This window comes from Biomphalaria glabrata, chromosome 3, assembly GCF_947242115.1.
Source record: "Biomphalaria glabrata chromosome 3, xgBioGlab47.1, whole genome shotgun sequence".
Classification (NCBI taxonomy): Eukaryota; Metazoa; Mollusca; class Gastropoda; family Planorbidae; genus Biomphalaria; species Biomphalaria glabrata.
Window position 1 is genome coordinate 12,409,832 of NC_074713.1, and position 21,434 is coordinate 12,431,265.

General features: G+C 34.0%; 1 protein-coding gene and 1 long non-coding RNA gene across 3 annotated transcripts in view; both read left to right on the forward strand.

Moving 5' to 3' along the window:
• The window catches only part of LOC106060264 (uncharacterized), a 72,354-nt gene extending 64,425 nt beyond the window's left edge, over positions 1-7,929 (forward strand). For both annotated transcript variants that reach the window (XM_056024377.1, XM_056024378.1), the window contains exon 3: positions 6,412-7,929. In XM_056024377.1, the coding sequence (XP_055880352.1) occupies positions 6,412-7,553 (1,142 nt within the window). In that variant the 3' untranslated portion in view covers positions 7,554-7,929. The remainder of the gene's footprint in view (positions 1-6,411) is intronic.
• A 4,000-nt stretch (positions 7,930-11,929) lies between these two features.
• LOC129925259 (uncharacterized) lies at positions 11,930-13,333 on the forward strand. The gene is made up of 2 exons (XR_008777084.1): positions 11,930-11,988; positions 12,355-13,333. It is a non-coding gene; the product is annotated as an uncharacterized LOC129925259 (long non-coding RNA).
• Positions 13,334-21,434: the final 8,101 nt, after the last annotated feature.

The following is a 21,434-nucleotide window of genomic DNA, read 5'->3' on the forward strand; positions in this document are numbered from 1 at the left end:
AAGGACTCTCTTCTCATATAAAGACAACACAACAGAAACATTCACATAAAAAGAACAGACACAACATAAAGAAGTTCAACAATTGCCTCACACAAAATGTCAAAGTTTCTGCTGGTTCTTGTTTTATTTTAACGCTTGTTAAGGAAACGACAAACTTTTCTGATCAATTGAAATATATTTCAATGGGGGAAAATGAGTTTTCTGAGTTTTCTTCAGAACATTATTGTGGGATTAAATGTGAATGAACTTGAGTGAAACATCCTTGAATTGTATAACAATTCAAATTACTATAACAATATATAAAAAAAAATATCGTTGAAGACAGTCTGATCTGAATTTTGTTTTTTTTATCTTTAAATGTGAAGTATACATTTCTAGACCATCGGAAATGCCACTAATGATACCAGGCCGGACTCTGTATATTAGCGGTCCTTATCCTGTGCTAATTGGTAGGCTAACTGTAACCTAATTATTACTATTTATAACGGTCTCAGTCTTGCAGTTAAGGCTTTGGGAGACCCTTTCAGCCTGGAGGTCCTATGTATTCGTACACTTTGAACAACCAAAATCCAGTCCTGATAAAACATTTATTTGTCAAAGTAGCGCTTAGTAGATTGTTATTGCTATTATACTTTATTTTTTTAATTAAAAAAAATAAGCAAAATTAAAAAGAAATAGTTATTTAAAAAAAGCTCATTTGAATCGAATAACTCCACATTTACATCTGTATCAATCAATGATGTAGAATGTATTTCCTTTTTTTCGATATAAAACAAGATAATTAATTACCAATAATTAATTGACCAACTGGCTAATTTTTAATTGATTATGTTATGTTATGTAATGTACAATAAATAATTGTCTAAAGTTACAATTTGATCCGAAAATGAGTGTGGAAGAAGTAACAAGTAGGCCTATAGTGTTGATATAAAAAGTAACAAAAACTTCCATGGCATAATCACGTTATTCGATTCCAGTCATGTTATTTAGCCCATTCTGAATAATTTTTTTTCTTATATATTACTTGAATTTGTATTTCTTAAGTTAACAATTCCGAGTCAATATCATGGACAGCGTACGAAAGCACAGGTCTGGAGAATCTCTGGGAAACTAAACATTGTAATTTTCTCGAGATTCTGTCAAAATCACGAAACAATGGAACTGAAGTTTAAAGAGAAAAAGGGAACATTTCTACATAGAAACAAACACCTAAAAAAATACAGACAATTTAGTTCTTCGGGATTGACCTCCCCTTGGTATTAAATTACTTTTATTTTTTCGAATCCTAGATTTCGAAATGTGGCTAATGGATGATTTGGCTAAACCGCTTTCAAAATATTTCTCTTTCTCCAAGGCCTAAAACTCCCATGAGACGATGAGAGTAAAGCTGACCTTTAATGTATTTTGTAACTAGAGAGTTCTGTTATTTGAGAAGCGATCAATCTTTTTGTACATTAGACTTTCACGATATAAAAGGAATGTTTTTTTCTCTCTGTGTTCTCAGAACATTGTTTTAATTAAATGTAAATCTAGATCTTTATCTAGATGTACTTGTTTCAGATTTAACACTATGAGCTTTGAATTTCTGGTTTAGTAGCTACCCAAACTGTCCAAGAAATGTGTACAAAGAAGAGTTGCCTCCCCAGGGTGTCTTGAGTCATTAATTGTTAAACTCAGCTTTAACTAAATTCATTCGCGTCAATAAATAGTTCCTTGATTACAAGGTGTCTGGCCAGTTGTCTTTTTTTTTTTTACAAAGTTTATATTAAGTCGGTCTGTCTGTCTGTCTCCCATACTCATTCTCGGATCAAACAATTATTTATTGTACATAGCAAAAATTGAGTCAATTTAAAAATTAACTAATTAGTCTATTAATCATTAGTCATTATTTTGTTTGATATGGAAAAGGGAAAATAACTTCTACATTATTGAGACATATAGTTGTACATGTGGAGCTCCTCCCTTTAGATAAGTTTTTTTTTTAAGTATTTTTCTATTTAGCTTGTTTGTATGTTTAAAAGTAGAAATAGATTCTTTTTTTTTTTTAAAGTATTTTTCTATTTAGCTTGTTTGTATGTTTATTTTAAAAGTGGAAACAGATTTTAAGGTTTTTTTCTCGTCCACCTCAAGTGGTAGAATTAGTGATAGGTGTGTGTGTGTGTGTGTGTCATGGCCTTAGCGTATAGAGTACATCCCAATCAATTGCGTTATAATATATAGATATATATTAGCAGTTTCAACATACACTAAGCTATTTGTTACAGCTCCGACAAGTTCTCATGCATCGTCACGTCTGCTGATATATTCAAGGTCAAAGGAAGCTTTGTAGACTTAGTTCCAGGAGTAGATCACCCCCTCACCTCTCCTCATCATTATTTGAAACATAGCATTTTAAAGTTCAAACTAGAACATTCTAGGACTAGGACCAGTGCTTTTTGTGTGTGTGTGACGGTACGGCGTACCGGCACCTTTTTGAATGTGGGGAAAAAAAGTATTACTTTTCTTGTATTTTAACGTTTGTTATTAATTTATTAGTAGTTAAAAGTTAGGCAATCCATCACTGAGTACCGGCACCTAGTCACTGAGTACCGGTAACTTTTTTTTTTTTTTTACCATCAAAGCACTGACTAGGACCATATATGAACATTCAAACTAGAATATTCTAAGTTAGCATATTATATGAACATTCAAACTAGCATGCCTCAAACTAAGACAGGTGTGGAAACTTACGGTGTTAATTTTTTTTTAGTTCCGGTGATAGTTGTAATGTATCAACATAGACCAATACTTAAGACACGGGTTCTCAAACCTAAACCTCAAACGGCCTCCGAACCGTGCTGTTCTGTGGGAGGTTTGGGCTAGAATGTAATCATCTTTGGAACATCCGAAACAATTAAAACTTTTTAAGCATTTCAAAAAACAAAAACAGATGTTTGACCCTGGTATTAAGATAATGTGGACACATTTGTTAGTCACGTTGATCTCATAGAGCCCTAGAAGACGAAGGGCAAGAACCGGAGATAAACTGTGACGAGAAAATAATTGACTACTGCAGGATCAAATACACACATCGACTTTCAGTGAGTAGGGAATCTACTGGGGGCGCTGTAGTAAAGCGCTTGGCTTCCAAACCGAGGCTCAGGGTTCGAATCCAGATGAAAACTGGAATTTTTAATTTCGGGATCTGAGTCCATCCATCTCTAACGGTTACCTGTAATTAGTTGGGGGAAATTAAAGGTGGTTGGTCGTTGTGCTGGCCACATGTCACCCTCTTTTATCGTGGGCCACAGAAACAGATGACCTATGCATCATCTGCCCTATAGATCGCAAAGTATGAATGGGGAACTTCACTAGGAAATCTACTTCAGTCTTGTTCTAGTAAACTCCTCACATTGGTAATTATTTTTTTCTTTAAATCTGACTTGGTAAAAAAGAAACACTCGCATAACACGTCTGCTCCTCTTTCACAGCATAAACTATTGTTAGCCTTCAACTTCACGCCACTACACACACACGCACGTTGTTTTCCGACCAGAGGCCATACCAAAACAGACGTCATTAAAACGGCTTTGGGAGGAAGAGGTCAAGCTGTATGAGTGATAGTCTGTATCTGGCCTGGCCGAGTCCGTCCTGTGGCCACGAGGCTTGTTCCCTCTCTTTCATAGAACTTCATTAGCATTAGCGTCTCATATAGGAACTAATGCATAGCTTATAATTATCTTTAAGAGTGTCTATCTCCAGATAGTATAGGCCCTAAGGGAAACGGCGGTCATTGTGACTGTGTTACTGTAGAACACAGCGAGGATAGTTTTCTTTAAGTTTGTCCTTCCTTCAGTTTACACATTGACAATAGGGCTGTGCAAGTATGGGCATTTTTTTTTCAAACCAGTGCGAGTCAAAAACAAGTTGGTCATTTCCTGTTGAATGAACTCACCAAATATCGTCTAAAATGTATTCTCCTAAGCTTATTCACCACAATCAAGGATAATTTAATTAATTAATTGAAATAATAGGAATGTCCTTTAATCCACTCCAATATTTGCAATAGCAAGCAAACGCTTAAATATCCATCCCATTGCTTTATATGGCCATAAACCTTAGGCCTAACTGTACCAATAGATTCATAGTTAGGTTACAACTAGAAGTTAATTTACTTAAGCAATGACTACACACTGGACTGGGGAAAATTTTACCACATTTGTCAATTTCTTGTTCAGATAACTGACTGACTGATAATTTCTAATTTTGCCACTTTGCTGTGGACGATAAAATACGAAAATTTAACCTGTTTTTACTTAACTTGCGCTTAGAACAACTAAGCCATTTTTAAGAACGAAAACGCAGTGGTTAAATTTACAAAAAATAATTTTTTTATTCACCATTGCGACCCAATACATTTTTAAAGCCATCATTTAAATGTCTATTGTTAAAAACTATTCTTCCTTCCTTCTTATGCATTTATTAACATTAACACAAGTAAGGGCCTATACTCTTTCCTTCCATTTTGTTATTTTATTCATGTTTATTTTCTACACAGATCTAGATCTCAATCTAATTCTCCTCTAGATCTAGATTAGACCTAGAATTACACATTCCACATAACGGTGGAGGGGGGGGGGGAGGGATTTTAATGTAGGCAGACGAGAAAGCTGAAACTGATGGGCCCTATGATGTGTTTATGCATACTTTATATTGCAGAGTTGTGGGCCGTTCGATTTAAGAATGAAAGAGACAAAATAGGGCTGTTACAAAATTTGACTTTCAGAAAAAAAAATTGTGTTGGGGTTGGGGGTGCCTTTAATGAAAGATTTTAAAAGGAAATGTTCCGGGCGAAACAAAAATATACTAACTGTGACGCTTTCTGTTTATCTAATTCTGGTTAATTCTTCTTATATCAAGTGTTGATCAAACAGAATCATCACACGCCGGAGATTGTATTAATAACTTGAACATTCAATGAAGAAACTTGAAAATTCAATGAAGAAACATCTGTATTCTCTCAAAACTTCTTTAATAAACTTCTTCAACTTTCACATATAAGTAACTTCTCAATTCAATAACAATTTGACTTAATTCTTCATTAAATAAAACTTAAAGATACAACAAAACTTCACTTATTATAACTGTCACGATCATTAATGTGCCAATGTCACGATCTTTTATGATGTTAGATGTCACGTTGAAGATTATCTTGATCTAAACAGCACAATCAATGATCGTGGTTGCCGAGGATCTAGAAATCGTCAGTTGATAGAATGATCATTAGAAGTTACTAGTTGATAGGATGATCATCTTGAAGTTGTCAGTTGATAAGAGGATCATCTAGAAGTTGCTAGTCAATAAGACGATCTAAGTACACTATTATATATTCAATGAAGAAACTTCTCCTCGACAAATACAAATACTTTAATTCAAAACTTGGAAAAGCTATTCACAATAGTTACAATGATATACTGTGATTGAATAAAACATGAAATATATTTCTACTAAATTAAATGATCTACACAATAATATGATCATGTCATCTTCCTTTGAGTTCCAACACGAGACTGGCGGTAATATCTAGAATCTTTTTAGACCTTTGTGTATTACCATGTGACTAATATCTCTTTGTCGCTTGGTTAATCAATTGACCAATAAAATATAGATTAGCGTACAATAATTAATATTTCTAACCAATCACATTTATTCCAAAACAGAAGTTTGCTGCATGCTTGGAAATTTTCCCGAGCTAGCTGAAAACTCGCAGGCAGACCTTGGGCTAAATATAGACAAAGCGTACGTGACAATAACTTTAACTAATAAAACTTCAACTAATGGAACTTCAACTAATGGACCCGCAAATATTTAAACTCATACAAACACAAGACTTATTACTCTACAAAACCGTTACTATGCGAGGACCTATTACTTTACAAGAACTATTACTATGCGAGGACCTTTTCCCCTAATTTATACTTTTCTCAATCGTATTTTCCAGAATCATAGAAACTTCTCCCCTAATTATTTTATCATCAAGGGAATACAAATAATGTTGGAGAACAAAGTTTTAAGGTTAGAACATTCAGACGACTTCTATAGAAAAATAAAAAAAATAGGAAATCGCCGAGCAGCCGATGTCACCCCCAATGTATTGTGTGTCTAGAACTACAATGTTAGTGTATCAATTAGGGCGAAGTAGTGTAATGTGTTGTGTAATATGTAATGTAATGTGTAGTGTTATGTGTAGTGTCATGTGTAGTGTCATGTGTAGTGTAATATGTAATGTAATGTATAGTGTAATGTGTAGTGTCATGTGTAGTGTAATATGTAATGTAATGTATAGTGTAATGTGTAGTGTAATGTGTAGTGTCATGTGTAGTGTCATGTGTAAAAGATTTCTAAAACTGTCTTAATTTATTTTCATTGCAGCGAACGCGCTTCACAAAGTGGAAGAACTGCGGGGACCATCAGTAGACTCGTATGACAAACTTATAGCATGGCTTGCAGAGATGGCAGAGACAGACAACGTCCACCTGGACACATCCGTCTTTGTCTCGCAGCTCAATCGTGTGTGCGGGGGAGGCTCGCAGGCCAATCGCAGCGACGCGTCTGGAACCAGCCTCTGTGGTGCCGCGGCCGGCGGAGGTGGCTCATCCTGTGGAGGCAGCTCCAGGAGGGCCCCGAACCTTCGCCAGAATTCTTCCTCTTACGAGAGCCACGCCAGCTCAGAAATGCTCACCCAACGACAACGAGGCTCGTCACGCTCGGACGATTTCCTGGACCCCAAGTCGGCCTGGAGATCAGGCGGCAACTCGAGACAGACTACCTTCAGCGATGACCTTGAGGAGGAAGGTGACGAGATGAAGAAGACGTCAATGGAGAGTTTGTACAGCAGCGCGGACAAGGACGTAGACCTGGGGAATATGCTGCCCTATGACAGTGTATCCAAGACCAGTGGGAGGGTCTACAACACTGCTGCCTGCCCTTCGTTGCTGCGCGCAGGGATGCATAGCAGGTTTGACAGTGAAAACAGATGCCTGATGGGTCCACACATGAGCTCTAGCATGGGTAATCTCCTCTATGAAAACCATGACAACGGTTTCGATTATCCCCCCTTGCCTGCTACCTACACCAAAAGGAGGAGTGTCAGCCTCTTAAATCTGAAACCGCCAAACTCCATCAACCACTTAGACAATATACCAAAACTTGTTCTAACCAAAGAGGACGAAGACCCGCAACAGGCTGCCCCGTTACCAGAACTTAAGACCCAGCGTAAAACTCCGAAACCAGTTCAAAAGTCATTATCGCTTAATACCTGGACCAGGCGAAGAGGTAAATTGCAGAAACAAATGTCTTTGCAGGTGGAACCAAACCTGAAACAAATGTCTCTGCAGGGGGAACCAAACCTATCTCCGTTCTACCCATTCTCTCAGATCATCCCAGTCATTCCTCCATTAAAAGGGCCCGCAGCTGCGGTATCGGAAACTCCGGTCTTCCTTGATGACACTCTGCTAGATGGTAATCTCGAAGACATTTTGTATTGTGTGGAGGCGCTTTGGCCCAAGAAATGAATGCTATTAGCAAACATTGTGTGTAGGAAAACTTGATAGGCCAACACGGTCTTAGTGATTTGGGGTTATCCAGTTGAGTGACTGCGAATGTCGACTTTTGGCTTCTTGTCACGACATTTCAGCTCGAAGTTTCTGGCCAGTAACATTTGTCAGACATTGCATCAACGAAGTAACACGGAGTTTTCAAAGCTTACAAAGCTACTTCTCCAAAATTGCATTTTTTGTTTGTTTTTTAAACTGTGTTGTTGTCTTTAAGTTTACAGCAGCAAGAGAGATTGACTACGGAGTTGATTTTCAGATTATATAAGCAAAGTAGCTATCATTAATTTTTGTTACACTATTTACTTTTTGTTATTTAAATAAAACCGTAAAATTATTTGCATATTTTCTTTTTGATTACCTTCTATTCACGTGACAAGTATACATCCCAATCCAGATAAATAAAGGATTTGTAACTGAATAAATATTTCAGATACAACAATCACTTGCAGACGACTAGAAACTAAATGTATCTTATCCTATCTTGTGGATCAGAGCAAAACCAATCTTCATGGTTTAGACAACAGCTCGTTGCCACCTCACGGGTCTGTACGACGTGGCAACAAGCTATTGGTCTAAATAGCCCACAGGCTGTGACGTTGCCGGTCAACGTTGAAGCCTTCTAGAAATGAATGGTCTCGATCAGAGACGTTACTTCAAAAGAGAAGATAATCACGTCATACGCAATTTATGTGTCAATCTAGTCATGCCTGTTCCTCAATGACTTACACTCTGCTTCGTCATTGTCTTTCCCTGACTAATTCAGGCAACCCATTGTGTTATAAACTTTATATTCAAACGTACCCATGAAGATGTCAAACATCAAAAACTTCTAATTTGTTTTTGAAACACGAAATTCTACTCAGTTTGGTAGACTCACTGTTTTAGAGCGCAAGGATTTCTTGTATCTCTCAGAGACAGGATTATTTCAAAATGACATGAATACCAGTGTTCTGCACTTCTTTCCAGCTATTAAAGTAAAAATGTAACAAGAAAAACATAGATCTATAACTACTTTAAAAGAAACAACAAAGGTTATAGGCCTATTAAGTGTAATTGTATCAATCAGTTTGGATCAGCCATGTAATTACATTTGTAATGATCTAAAGTTCTAAACTAACAATGATAAATCTGTGCTATTAGAAACATGGAACTATACTAATGGAACACCAGCTTCGAGATTTTATGATCAGAGTGCCGTCGCGCATCTTTTTTCGCGCACCATACCAATTTGAAAAATCGATGAGGATGCCAAAGAAGAAATTTACTCCGAGAGCCACTTGGATTGACCTTCATTGAGAGTAAAACTTCCCCACACTATATTTTATTAGATCTGTAAAAACTTTATCCATTTTCTGACTATCTGATAAAATAGATACAATTTCCCTGAATAATGGATCGTCACAAAAGATTTTTTTTTAAGGCCACTTCATTAAAATAGGTGTTTCCAGTACTTCCTCATTTGGGTATTTTACACAAAATCTGGATTTTTTTATGTACATGTCATTTTTATCATCTGTCCCGCGCAACCAAACCATCCACTTTTCCCGGTCACCAATGTTCTTAACAAGATATCAAGAGAGAGAGGCTGGTCCATTATTTGCGTAGTCCAGCCAGCTTTTTTTTTTTGACAAACTTTTTTCGTTCTCTCTCATGAAGGATATGTTTTGAAAATTAGTCTTACAAAATACAATTCCAAACCAACTCATGCAGTTATCGTCTTTTCACAGTATTGAGGAGTCATCCTTTTTGCTAGCCAGAGTGTTAATTGGCAAAAGTGAAAAATTCATTTTCTTTACTTTTTTAAAGTAAATATTCATAACTATATCTTTTATATAATAATATATTTTTAAAATAATAATCTTTTATATAGACATGCTTTAATAGATCTAATAAATGATTAACTCGGACCTACCAATATGGGTATATAAATACTTAAATCTGGGTATTTAAAATTTCGAATGCGAATTTTTAAAAAACCGAACTTATATTGATCTAGATCTCTTGTATAATATCTAGAATAATATAGATCTACAACACCTAGGCCTAGACTAAAGTTAAAGACTAAGGTCTAGATTTATTTAACGTTTTAAAAAAAAAATCAATAGATCTAATATAGACAGTCATGAGATCCACTCTATTGTCTATTTTATCTAGATCTAGACCATACATGAGATCAATAATTGTCAATATGAATATTTATAGATCTAGAGTCAAATCTAGTGACTCTAGTCTAGATTCTAGATCTACCGATCATCTATGATCTAGTCTGTCTTATAGCTATACTTACTATTATACACTTTTACAGTATATGAGTATACTCATACGAGTCATACTGGCTATACTATAGTATAGACACTATTATCTATAGTTAGTATATTTAATACTTTTTAATAGTAGATCTAGTCTATATTCTATAATCTATCAATTCTATCTAAATTATTCTAAATCTAGACTTCACTTTCACATCACATTCAGTCATTCACACAATATTTGATACAGACAGTGAATGAAACGAATGCAGTAGTTATACTGATTATACTTAAAGTGACGATACTACTTATAGATTTACCAGTTGATAAACATCATCATCATAGATAATAATCTACATCTATAATCATAGTGCCCTTTATTTAGTCAATATAGTCAAGTCAAGGTAGTGGAACGTAAACTCGAAGGTTTAATACTATATGGTATGAGTCTATGAGTTAGTATAAGATCTAATTATTTTGTTACTTTGTATGTGACAGTATGTCAATGTCTCAATTAAAATAATTAATATCACCAGCCATATCATTTTAAATATTTAAAAAGTAGACATAGATTTTTATTATATTATAAATAGATAGATTAGATCTACATATAATTTTACAAACTTTAGAAATGATTGATAATTTTATTTTTATTGATAAGCCTTCTAGACTAGATCTAGCATCTCTAGCTAGACTCTAACATGTAGATTGTAGATCTTTGAATTGGATCGATATTCACCTTCCTAAATTGTCTCTAAAGTCTATAGCTGATTTGAGAGGCCCAACGAGGCAAGACGAGTCTATTAGTACTCAGTCTCTTGATCTATCTAGTAGGCCTACTAAGCTAGTGCATTAGCCATAGTGTAGTCAAATCTAAGCTTCTAGAATAATTAGATCTAGATCCAGTTTAGATTTAGAGTATAAAAGTTTTTACTACCTAAAATACTAAATCTACTGATCTAAATTCTAGATATATAGATCCAGTTCAGATTAGGATATAAAAATATTCCACTAGCTAAAATTCTAAATCTACTGATCTATACTTAATATGTTAGATATTATATGACATCTAACTACAAAAATTATTATTAAGATATAATTATAGATTCTAGACTAGTTATATATGTACATAAAATATATAAATAAAAGATAAAATTTATGCAGGCCTAGGTCCCATAAATTTATAATTGATCCAGATCTATCAGTAAAAGTTACCTTCGATTGGCAGTTTTACCCAATCTAATCTATACAAGACAATTTATAATCCATGCCTTGCCTACACCCCATGTATATTAGTTTCCATTCCATGCCATACCCAGGAGTTCATGAAATAATAAATGATGTGGTGTCAAGTTGGATCTATCCCCTGAAATTCAGTACTTTAATATAAAACTCACATATCTAGTTAATTATTTGCTGACACTCTGATTAACTTGGACTTGTGTGATACATATATGTTTCTTATCAGATTTAATTAATGAAGTTTAGGTGCATTTTAACCAGTAATAAGGCTACAAAAGTAGCATCAGGTGTATTCTAACCATTGGTATTTTTCCTGGCAACATTTCTATTCTAGTCTGTGATAAATTATAAATAAAAAAATGTTTGTAATGTTTCAGTTATTAACAAGTAGAACCATGGCAACCAGTTCTGATGATGTACCAGAATGGCTCAAGGATCATACTTATACTATTTCTACTCTCTGGGCATCCATTCAATATTTAATGTAAGTACTACTATACAATTTTTATTTTAGTTATCTAATAGATGTTTTATGAATTGTGTGATTTTCATGGTCAAGCAACATCCAAATATCTGGGATGGAATTTAACATTTTTCTCTAAGTTTTTTTTTTTTTATTTATAACACTCGTAAGCACATTCATCTTTCATGAATGCCTAATATACCTTGGCTGCTGTGCAGGCCATTCCTTTACAATAAACTGTTAGATGAAATTAGGCAAAATTGTCTGATAATTTGTATGTTTGATACAACGTTTTCAATTTAATAATATTATTTTTTAATTGTAATGTTTTCAAAAGAAATTAACCAATATGCCTAATTGTATAATTACAGTTTTGTTATAAATGCAAGAAAAAGGCATGCATTCCTGAAAAGTCAATGATTGGTTGCACCTCTTAAAGGTAAGGTACTGCAATTTTTCCCATGTACTTTTCTTATAAGCTGAAGTACTTGTATTTTTGAAAAACTAGTTTTCCATGAAAATGTAAATCATAATATATGTTATAGTTGCTTTTAGATTAGTTCAATGTGCATCAAATTAACTGAACATCTGCTTTCACCTATAGTAATAATTCATAACTATTAAGGTCAGGGCCATGTCTACACATTAACGCAGTAGCTCCTTTTAGGTACAGACTATTTTTAGAATGGCAAAATTATATAACTATAATTAATAACATAGGTATATACGTTTAGCATGGTCAACACATATGTCACACATATTTTTTAATTTTTTAAAAAATCCTTTTATTTATTTTTATAACTAGATAACTTTCTGTTATGAGAAAAGATGAGATTCTTGGACTCCTGCATAGCACCACCAGAAAGGAAAATCCCATCATGTTGCAAAATAAAAGTCTTGGACCAATTTTAATTTAAGATATATATATTATACTGTAAGCTGTATACATATTTATGTATATCCTGTCATTCAGCCAACAGGTTTGGATTTAGTATTTCTTTAAATCTGTTTAATATTGTACTTGAAAACTATTAATCTGAGCCCCATTAAAACAAGAGGGAGTGCAGTGGATGAGTGGTAAGGGAAATTTTACTTTTTTAAAATTAAAATAAGAATCTAACAAAAGTAAACATATGAAATATGGTGCATTCTCCTTAAAACTAAAACCTGGTGCACAGGTTTAAAATGTTGGAAAAAAAAAGCAACCTCAATTAAATAGTCTTAATTCCCTTTGCAAAACTTACTGAGAAGAACATGCATGTTGTTCCCTCATAAGTTTCTTGACAGAGGAAATCTTGTTTATATTAGATTTGAATTAAGCAAATTAAGAAAAAAATTATAATCATTATTTCAAATGGTTGTATCTAAACCTTATGAATTATTTTTCAGTTATAAGTATATTGAAATGAATGGATAATCATGAAATTGTTAAATAATTGCTGCTATCATTCCATTGACTAAAGAACCATAATTTTTTTTTAAATTAATTTCAAAATTAATTAATTAATTAATTTTCAAGCAGAGTTCACATAGATCTTTAGTGAAATTTTTCTTTTTTTGACTAATGCTTCAATTTTATTGTATCATTAGTTTTTTATTTTTATTACCCAGAATATTTTAAAAATGAGTACACTATTTTCATGTAATAATGTAACTTGGTATTCACACATCAAAATACGCTATAATCTTTAGGCCATATAGATTTGTATAAATATAAATTAACTTGCTTAAATACATTGTAAATGTATATTGTTTGGATAAGAATAAAGTTTTTCTGTAGACAATTATTGTTCAAGATTTGTTGATGCTCCTGCTTAATAAATTATATACACAGGTCATTAGTTTTAACACACTACTGACACAAGAAAAACTGGTCGCCCCCACTTCCATTACATAGATGTAATAAAACGTGACCTCAAATCAGTGAACATCAATACTGACAATTGGGAAGACATAGCTTTAGACCGCAACAGATGGAGAGACAGTGACCAAGAAAGCTATGGACAGTGAAAGTACATAGGTCTCAGCTCAGGAAGAAAAACGTACAATCCGAAAAATGGCCAGCTCCTCTACCACCGAAGCAAAAACCACCTTAACCTGTGCTATCTGTGGATGGGAGTGTCTCTCCGAAATAGGGCTCCACAGCCACATGAGGAAGTGTGCTCTGAGATGAAACCTTAGTCTTTCTATTTCTACGACTGAAGGAGGCCAATGATGATGATACAGGTCATTAGTTTTAACACGTCTGATAATAAATGACAGTACAAGTTATTGAATGAAAATTTGTCATTATTTCAGGTGCTTTAGGCCTACATCAATGTGAGGTACCAGTACTTTGATTGTGTCATATAACAATTTAAAGCAACATTTTGAAATGAATAGTGTGTAGAATTGACAGTAAATACATTTAAGTGATGGGCTGTGATCTGCATGAATTGAATTTGTGTTTTTGATCTTTACTTCAAGTAAATGTTAATGAACAATTAATTTTTAATGAATAAATAATTTAAAAATAAATACAAAGAAACCATAAACATCTACTTTATTTTAATAATTTTTTTTCATCAGAACAGAATTTCCAGCTTTGCATTCTTAAAATAAAATATAATTTATTTAGAGTAGAGTCAGAACACAAAATCATAGTTTTGAAATTAAGTAAATTAAGCTAAGCTGTGATCTCTTATAAACATTTGTATATAGACTACACACAATTTAATTATTATTTTTCATCAAATTGCAGGAACTAGTACATGTACTTATGCATATTTGACAATAAAAAACCTTAGTCAATGAAATAGTAATACTAGTAAATGAGATAAAAGTAAACTAAATATCATCAATGCTATTGAAGCCACACTTGTTTCTTTTTATCTTGTTTGGTGGACTGCAATTAAAGTTGCTATTAATTTTACTGATTGTCTTAGCTGAAATGCCAGTGTCGTCTCTTTGAATCCTAAGCTTATTTTCTTGGTTACTGGAAGTCCAGATGTTTGGAGTTTCATTTTAAACACCTATATATTCCGAAATGGCCTTCCGATAGGCAAAACCTATTTGCCTAACATGTCATATGCACATAAAGAGGTACCACAGAAATGCTTTAAAGACAAGCTTAGGCGCCAACTTGCTTTAACTGACATAGAATAAGAGAGCACCTGGTTGCATACAGCTTCAGAGCGAGACAGCTGGAGGTCACTTACAAAGGTGTGGTATACACCAATGAAAATTAATTGCAGAGGGTAGACGGCAAAAAGAAAAAAAAACTGATTCTACCACAGGTGGACAATGGTTATGCCTGTGCTCAGTGTGGCATAATATGTAGGTCACAGCTGGGGCTGAGTAGCCACTGGAAACATAGCATTCCTCATAAGTCTTCGGAATCAAAGACAAGCCTATCATTTTTGTAGAATAGTTTGTAGCTTCTGTAAATGCATGAAATGCCGTCACAAATGACACAAGTCCTCTGTGAGTTTGATCATAGTTTGATGGATTATAAACATCTTACTTCTTTGCCTTATATTAAATGGTCCTTCTGTCTGTTCCACTAGGTTTATCTAAATATCATTGATATATCGTAACATGTCATCAATATAAAAACTAGAATCTCTGCAACTGGTTTACAAGTCAGAAGTCATATTAACACTTGCCATTTAAAAAAAAAAACAATTTAGATTACTGATTAGTCAAATTATTGACTGATTATTCGATTCATTTTAGGCCTATAATTTTTTTTATGTGAATATATAATGATGCTTTACACTTTGTGACTTTACTAGTAGATCTATACTTTGGAGTAGACTTGTTTGTTGAGCTAAAGTCGGAAGTACACATTGAATTTTACTGTGATCTAGTAATCATCTAGTATGATCTAGTCAAATCATACAGTCAAATGTAGTGATCTACTAGTACTAGATCTAGAGTCTAGTAGTAGAAGTAGAGAGAATCTGTCATATCGTGATCAGTAGGTGGCTGAAGTTTTATAAATCTATTCCATGACAAAAACCCTGGCTAGATTTAGATCTAGTGGTCTAGACATCTAGATCTAACTAGAATTAAACTAGAAAACTGAATTAGAGAAGTAGCTTTCTGGATCTAGAACTAGAATCTATATATTACTAATATTAGATCTAGTTGCGTCAAACACTTAATTTTTGGTTGTTGTTTTTAATAAATGCACATAAAATACATTGTATTTTGGCAATAAAAATACCCAGTTGGTAGTCAAGTAATTCTAATAATTAATTAATGAATGACTCTATCAGTATTTGTTTTAGATCTATCAGATTCATATGACTTATTATTTATACTTATTTTATATCATTCGTCCAAGAAAATCTAGCTCTAGATCTATTTCATTTTAGATTAGGCTATAGTTGTTTTTTTTTTTTTTTTTTTTTTTTTTTGTCATTTTATTTAGGCTACAATATTATCAAGATTAACTTTTTCTTTGTTTCCCACGAGACGTGTATGCCTATAGCCTAGTCCTTTCGATAATAAAAAAAAAAAAACGATTAGAAATGCGTAGCTTGGAGTGTCAAAAGAAAACTGTATTAGGCCTCCTATTTTTATTTCGTGCAATTTAGTATATCGTAACAAATACGCATTTGGCGGAACGGTAGACAGGTCTTCATCCAGATTTAGTGTAAATAAACCAAACACAGAAACACTGAAAGATTGTATTTTCGGAATTTAGATTCTATTTTTTGGAAAATAAGTGGCATTTTATAGGGTGATCGAAAAAAATAACTTTTGTGACGATCTCTTATTCAGGGAAATTGTATCTATTTTATCAGATAGTCAGAAAATGGATAAAGTTTTTACAGATCTAATAAAATATAGTGTGGGGAAGTTTTACTCTCAATGAAGGTCAATCCAAGTGGCTCTCGGAGTAAATTTCTTCTTTGGCATCCTCATCGATTTTTCAAAATGGTATGGTGCGCGAAAAAGATGCGCGACGGCACTTCGACTCTCTTTGTCTTTGTAAAAAAACTCGAAGCTGGTGTTCCATTAGTATAGTTCCATGTTAGAAATAAACCAATTTTTTTACGCGCCATTTCATGCTATTAATATTAGCTTTCTAAATGCGCTATGAACGTATCACTTGTCTGGACCAGTTAGGAAAATGAGGGGGAAAGAAGGGGTTATCTAAATGTTACAGTGATCGCTTTTTAAATGCATTTTATTTTTTTTTAAGTTGTTCGACTTCAATTGGAACTCGAGGGCTCGAGCCTCCTCAAGCCAATACACTAACCACTGTGCCAGCGAAGTGCTTATGAAAAAAAGAAGGTTTCATAGCTATGTTTTATTTGTTTCAAACTTTTAAGCGACAACCTAATTCTCTACACAAAATATAATGGGGACTAATTCAAATTATACCACCGAATCTTGTTACTTATTTTTATATAATGTCTTCCTCTGTTGAATCAACGTGTAATATGAACGTTAAAATTGTCTATCAAACTATGCTTGGGCTTCTCACTAACATGAAGAGATAGCCCACATCAGATCCCATGCGCCTAACAAAGATTAACATTTTGTTTATTCTCTGCAGACTATTCCATCACATTTACGTCATACAAATGCTCACATTTTCGCGGCAATCGAGATAAGCCTGTCAATATTCTGACATGAAAAGAATAGTCCATAATTGTTATCACCTCCTGTAGTCTCTCTATTTTTAAAAGTTGATCTGTAGCTAAACAAAATGTTGACACGGCAAGTTAGCTGATTTTAAATTGGTCTCCCCAGAACCTATAGGTTATGGAACATGACAATTTTTAGATTATATTTTTAACCACGTGTAATCTTTAAAGTAGTCTTTAACGCAATCTATCATCATCATCATTAAACTCCACTTGAGTGAGGGCTTGAGAGGCGCAAATCCACTCTTGCAAAGCCCTGGACAGAAATCCTGTTGTCGAGAATTTTTGGTTTCCCAGACCTGTCGAGACGGAGATCAGCAAGTCTGGGGCAGTCAAACAGAATATGAGGCACGGTTTCCTCTTCTTCACCGCAGCGGGGGCACCGTGAATTAAAATTTGGCCATAGCCGCGAGAAATATGAGCCAACAGGACAGTGGCCTGTCCTGCACTGTGCTATAATAGCTTGCTCAGGCCTGGACAGCCTCCCCCACGGGGAAGTGCGATCAGGGCGCCTCATACGCTCCCAGACTCCACGGGCTTTTTGGGACTTGTCCCAGCACTCAAACCACTTTTCCATTTCTGTTTTTTTTTAATCTATAAGATAGTCTATAAAGGTAGTCTATAAGATAGTCTATAAAGGTAGTCTATAAGATAGTCTATAAAGGTAGTCTGTAAGATAGTCTATAAAGGTAGTCTATGACTATAAAATAGTCTATAAAGGTAGTCTATATGATAGTCTATAAAGGTAGTCTATAAGATAGTCTATAAAGGTAGTCTATGACTATAAGATAGTCTATAAAGGTAGTCTATAAGATAGTCTATAAAGGTAGTCTATAAGATAGTCTATAGAGGTAGTCTATGACTATAAGATAGTCTATAAAGGTAGTCTATAAGATAGTCTATAAGATAGTCTATAAAAGTAGTCTATGACTATAAGATAGTCTATAAAGGTAGTCTATAAGATAGTCTATAAAGGTAGTCTATGACTATAAGATAGTCTATAAAGGTAGTCTATAAGATAGTCTATAAAGGTAGTCTATGACTATAAGATAGCCTATAAAGGTAGTCTATAAGATAGTCTATAAAGGTAGTCTATAAGATAGTCTATAAAAGTAGTCTATGACTATAAGATAGTCTATAAAGGTAGTCTATAAGATAGTCTATAAAGGTAGTCTATGACTATATGATAGTCTATAAAGGTAGTCTATAAGATAGTCTATAAGATAGTCTATAAAAGTAGTCTATGACTATAAGATAGTCTATAAAGGTAGTCTATAAGATATTCTATAAAGGTAGTCTATGACTATAAGATAGTCTATAAAGGTAGTCTATAAGATAGTCTATAAAGGTAGTCTATAAGATAGTCTATAAAGGTAGTCTATGACTATAAGATAGTCTATAAAGGTAGTCTATGACTGTAAGATAGTCTATAAAGGTAGTCTATAAGATAGTCTATAAAGGTAATCTATAAGATAGTCTATAAAGGTAGTCTATGACTATAAGATAGTCTATAAAGGTAGTCTATAAGATAGTCTATAAAGGTAGTCTATAAGATAGTCTATAGAGGTAGTCTATGACTATAAGATAGTCTATAAAGGTAGTCTATAAGATAGTCTATAAGATAGTCTATAAAAGTAGTCTATGACTATAAGATAGTCTATAAAGGTAGTCTATAAGATAGTCTATAAAGGTAGTCTATGACTATAAGATAGTCTATAAAGGTAGTCTATAAGATAGTCTATAAAGGTAGTCTATAAGATAGTCTATAAAGGTAGTCTATGACTATAAGATAGTCTATAAAGGTAGTCTATAAGATAGTCTATAAGATAGTCTATAAAAGTAGTCTATGACTATAAGATAGTCTATAAAGGTAGTCTATAAGATATTCTATAAAGGTAGTCTATGACTATAAGATAGTCTATAAAGGTAGTCTATAAGATAGTCTATAAAGGTAGTCTATAAGATAGTCTATAAAGGTAGTCTATGACTATAAGATAGTCTATAAAGGTAGTCTATGACTATTAGATAGTCTATAAAGGTAGTCTATAAGATAGTCTATAAAGGTAGTCTATAAGATAGTCTATAAAGTTGCTATTGTCCCACAAAGTGGAGTTGGGCATTAATGTTGTCCTTTTAAAACCTTGCAATTGACAGAGTAACAGAATGAATGTTTTTCTGTGAGGATGTTTCTGTCCCATTAACCTGCACTTATTTTCTTTTTACCTCCTCTCACTTTCTCTCTCCCTCCTTCCTTTCTTTTACTTCGCCTTCCTCTCCCTCTCTGTCCATCTCTTCTTATCGCTCTCTCTCTTCACCTCTCTCTCTCCCTCTCCCTTTGTCTCATTCTCATCCTCTCGCTTTCTTTCACACACCCTTTTTTACACACCCTCTCTCCCTCTCAATTTATCTCTCGCCCCCCCCCCCGCTCTCTCTCTCTCTCTCCCTTTTCCACAAAAAGCCCATAGGTCCACATGCTTGGCTACTTTGTACTCTGTTAAAATCTTTCTGTTGGTTTCAATGTTTCTCACATAAATGTCATACCGATATGTCATACTTACAAGTGATACAAGTACTACGCAATCAACAATGACATATATCACTTCAAGACTTCAATTTTACTTCACTTATTTATTACCTTTTCCCAATGGTTGTAATAACATAACTCCGAGATGCATTTAGGATACCGGATGTTTTCAAGTATTTTTAAGACGTCTGAAAGACGCCATCAAAGTAATTGACATTTTAAAAGCATTATCTAATCAAACTATACCAGCACCAGTATCAACTTGTTGTTTATTTATTGTTTGCTTGCTCTACACCTGATCTTGACATTTCAATTAGTCTTCTTCCACATTTTATATTGTTTCCTTTCTTTGGGATGTTGTTGTTTTTACTTGAAGAAAAGTATGTTGTTATTCTCCCAGAATGCTCTCGTCAAAAGAAAAATTGTAGACGTTGTTGTTCTAACGGTAACTTCCGATGATGGATGGATGGAATGATAATTAAATAGAGAAGAAACAGACTTTTTGTCTTTCTTGTTTCTAGATGCTGAAGAAGTCAAGACATTTCATTGGGTGGCCAATATGTGAGAGAGAGATTTAGAATCTAGCCTGTGTGTATTTGTATGTGGGCGTGTGAGTGTAATGCGCTGTTCAGTAAAGAAAACGCTGGCAGTGACGACGCTAGGGATTTGTGAACAAAGGCAACTGCCTAAGACAGAACGATGGATCCGTGGTAACCAATTTAAGCCAACTGTATTCGGCCGGAATATGAAGGCCTCGAAATTAAATTTGACTTCATATCGTCCAAATCTTTGCTTGTAAGATTCTCTATAGTTAAAACATGATTTGATAAGGCCATTTCACAAATTGACACATAGCCTACAATGTTTACAAACAATAATCGAGATTTTTTTAAGTGGGAGATTCTCATCTATGGCATAAAAACTGTAAATAGCCAGAGCTCTTTTGTGTAGAAGATAAGAGAATTGTTGATCACTTATATATGAAAATGTTTGTGAATATTCACATTTGACTAGAGTAACACATTTAGTAAAATCACTAAATTTAGAAAGCCTTCAGGATAGAAGACTTAAAAGTAAAGTAGCAATTATACATAAAACACTGAACCATAATCTTCAAATACAAAAACAAAATTTAATAAAATACTCAGAAAGACACAAAGATAAAGGTACTTTCCTCGTTCCATATGCTAGGACAAATTTGTACAAATACTCCTTCTTCCCTAGCGCTATTAGAGCATGGAATGGGCTGCCTGAGCTAGCCAGGAAAATCCGTGACTTGGCAGAATTTAGGTCATTGGTTAATATGCATGACGCATAGGACGTAATCATCTTCTTTTTCGAAGTAACGTCTGTATCATATAAGAAGTATTAACACTTCAGAATCAAATTTACTAAGCTTCAATTATTTCAATAGGGAGGAACCATTATAATTTCACTCTATCATTTAAAAACAAATTAGCAACTAACGAAATATAGGAGATTTGATACGTAAATGAACTGCCACGCAGTAAGAGAGTTAAACTTAGAGCTCAGTTCTTTTCTACTTAGTTGGCAGCAGTCAAGTTCAGTGGAGCGTCCTTGACCTTGTTGATTTGATCGTGATCTCCTTGTATGTAGCTCGCGTTGAAGATATGCACATTCTCAGGTCCCATGAACTTGAAGATATGCACATTCTCAGGTCCCATGAACTTGAAGATGGTTGTGAGCCTGTGGAGTCCTATC